This window comes from Crocodylus porosus, unplaced genomic scaffold, assembly GCF_001723895.1.
Source record: "Crocodylus porosus isolate Cpor-Errol unplaced genomic scaffold, CroPor_comp1, whole genome shotgun sequence".
NCBI lineage: Eukaryota > Metazoa > Chordata > Crocodylia > Crocodylidae > Crocodylus > Crocodylus porosus.
In genome coordinates, this window is record NW_017728925.1 from 2004933 (window position 1) to 2008162 (window position 3230).

The 3230-nt window shown below is 40.3% G+C and overlaps 1 protein-coding gene across 1 annotated transcript in view; it reads right to left on the reverse strand.

The window, feature by feature from the left end:
• Positions 1-871: 871 nt before the first annotated feature.
• DPH7 (diphthamide biosynthesis 7) overlaps positions 872-3230 on the reverse strand; it is a 15517-nt gene continuing 13158 nt past the window's right edge. The window contains exon 9 of the mRNA XM_019540524.1: positions 872-2862. Within this exon, the coding sequence (XP_019396069.1) occupies positions 2399-2862 (464 nt within the window). The 3' untranslated portion in view covers positions 872-2398. The remainder of the gene's footprint in view (positions 2863-3230) is intronic.

Below are 3230 nucleotides of genomic sequence, written 5' to 3' on the forward strand. Positions count from 1 at the left end.
TGAGCACATCCCTGGCCCAACCCCCTCCCACAATACACACCCAGGGTGCAGCTGCAGTCCCCCCTACTTCCCCATGCAGATTCAAGAATGACACCTAGACTAAATATAAAATGTGAGAAACAGTGGGAGCATCAACAGACAATTGAAATACAATGTAGGGGAACAAATGTGTATCAGCATAAGCGAGACCACAGATGTCAAAAATGCATCTGGATTTAGGATGAAAAGACTATCCTGACTTGATCTGAAGTCAATGATGCATATTCAGTCTGCAAGACAATTCTACTATAGCACATTTCCAGGCAAAGTCTCATCCCTACAAAAAAAAATAAAAATAAATCCTGATTGTTCCTCACCCAGGATGTCACATTTATTAAATTAATCTCTAAACAGTTTCTTCTCTTGTCTTAGTACTCAGAGGCAGAGTCCCTTATGTATAATAAAAACCTCTTTAGAGACCAAACAGAAAGAAGGTGTTGCTTTGTGAGCACCTACTTGGCAATAGCATTCCAAGCAGCATGTCTCAAATCCAGCAGCAGAGATGCTGCAGAGCAGAACCAACATATTTCCACAAGTTCCCTCTATATCAGTAGTTCTAAACCTTTTTCAGTCAATGTACCCCTTGGTCTCAGAGTGAGACTTCACATACCCCCTTTCAATGGGAAATTAATTGAATTGAATTAATTCAATTTAGGCCCTTTGACCTGTGTTAAACAATGTATGAAATATATCTCAACATACCCCCTGATGAGGCTTCACATACCCCCGGTTCAGAACCATTGCTCTTTATAAAGTATTTGTCAACTACTATAAATAAAAGGAAACATGTTACATTTAAAGTTGCTTTTATTTTAGAAACATCCAAAAATAGGTTGGTTTTTTTTTTTAAGTTTAACAAAAGCTCTTTTATTCACAATGCTGATATGCATCTTCATATAACAGTATTTGAAAAGATGCTGTTCCAAACTACATGTGTACCCTTGAGAAAAAGGGCCCTGCAGCAGTAAGAAGATAAGTCAGTTCTGGACTTCAGTTCACTGTTACAAATACTGTGTTTGTTGCTGGTGTTTCTTCCCTTTGAAAAAAACTAATCATAACTCTCAAAGATAACCCATACAAACTAGAAATGACTTAAGCAATTTGAGCTGTTTTTTGGAGAAAGATAATTAGGAACACACAGACAATATAATGTCTTGCTCATGTGTCGCAGTAAAAAGCTTACAGATCAACCTTGTAGAGTTCTAGAGCCATCCTAGGAAGCAATGAGGACTGCATTATTAATGCCAGAAGCAATTTTTGTAAGACACCAATGAACATTGTTAACAGCATTTGGAGACTTTTGACCTTAAATCTGAAACAGCTGTCAACCCTGGGTTGCTCCTGAATTACAGGTCTCTCCCTAGGAGTATTAGAGGATACAGATTTGGTGCAGGCTGGCATTTTAATAGTCTTTGCTACAGCTCTAATACAGAGAAACTCACTGTATAATCTAGGCAAAACTAGCAGTGCTTAATGATGGTGATAAAATGAACTTGTAATTCATGCAGGAGGTGTGTTAAAAAACACCACAAAACAAACACAACCAAGTAGAGATTGCAGAATCCTCACAATAACAGTTCAGAATACAGTTCACTGAAGCTGCACTAGCATTCTGTTGCATCATCTACACCACTTCTTCCAGAAGAGATTTCTCTGTATAAAGGTCACTGTAAGCAGATGCCATTATCAGCATGCCTAACTTTGCATAGTATCTTCTTGTGGCACATGCTAGTTTACAAACAGATCATACAGTGAAGTAAGGCACAAGCCTTAACACCAGATGGAAACTCCCTTGTAAGTTCAGACAAAAAAAAAAAATCTGGTTATTGAATAATTCGTGAGATTGAACAAGTTCAGTGCTGCAGCAAAGTTCAGTTTTGTTTTGTGGAAGGAGAAAGGCAGATGGCATCCAACTACGTCTCTAGGGAATAGCAAATAAGTCTTACAAACAGCAGCTAGCCATTGAGAGATGAATTTCATGTCAAAATAAAGTATCCCTTGAAATATACCAGCCCCACCACAAATCACAGCAGTAGACAATTAAATGGATGCACCAGTGTTTAACTGCATCCCCCAGCAAGGCAGAAACTAAAATTTTGGTTTAGTCAGAGTTAAAGACAAAATAGGGAAATTCTAGTTGCTTTAAATTAAACAGTGCATGTCTGCAAATGTTCAAGAACCCTGAGCTCCCTGGCAATAAAAAAAAAAAAGCTGGAAAACCCTAATGGAAGTGAGACTGGGCATAGGCTGTAGGCTTAGCTCTTCATAGAGAAAAATCTTCTGTTCCTTCCATCCGACAGGCTTTCCAATGATGTCAGTGTGAATGTATGTTCTCAGACTGGGATTAATATTTAATACTTTACTCTGAAGAGCTAGTTTGGCTGGTTTCCCATTTCCAGATGTGTAGGATGTTATCATAAAATGAACATGTCGCTATGATGCTGCTCTCTCTTTGAGCCTTTGCCGATTCAGCCTGGTCACACTTTGTGTCCAATCCCCTTCCATCAGGAAGCAAAAACTTAGGGTCTGGCCCCATCTCTGCTTTGACTGATGAAGCAGAGTTTTCACCACCCTCATCTAACATTACATCAAAAGTAGCTGTAGGAGATTCATAAACTATCTTCAGGTTCTGGACTTGGAGATCCAGCTTCTTGACTCCTGGATCTGCTCTTGCCCCTACCCCCTCAGAAGAGACAGTTGGGGAAGGGTCCTGTCTTACACCCAACAGATTCCTTGGAGAGAGTCTTGACCAATCAGCTCCGTAAGCCAAGGAGTTATGCAAGACGTAAGAAGACAGAACGGTGCATTCGTCAGCGTTTTCAGCTAAAAATGAATAAATGGAAATTTGGTTGTGAAGCCCAGTCTGTCACAACCCATCTATAAGCTGGTCTAACACTAGCTACATTATGTAGGAAGTATTCCCCCACACCACCCTATGTGTTACTATTCTCCTTTACACAGTAGGAAAAATTAGATACATCTGAGAAATGAGGCAATGGTAGAAGGAAGCTTTCCTAGCCAGCTTCCTCTTGCTATCCTCACCTTGGCTCAGCTCACTGAACAGCTGGAAGAAGAGGATCAGTATAGTTTCATAGCTTCTAGGGTCGGAAGGGACCCGAGCAGATCATCTAGCCCGACCCCCTGCCATGGCAGGAAAGAATACTGGGGTCAAATGACCCCAGCAAGATGTT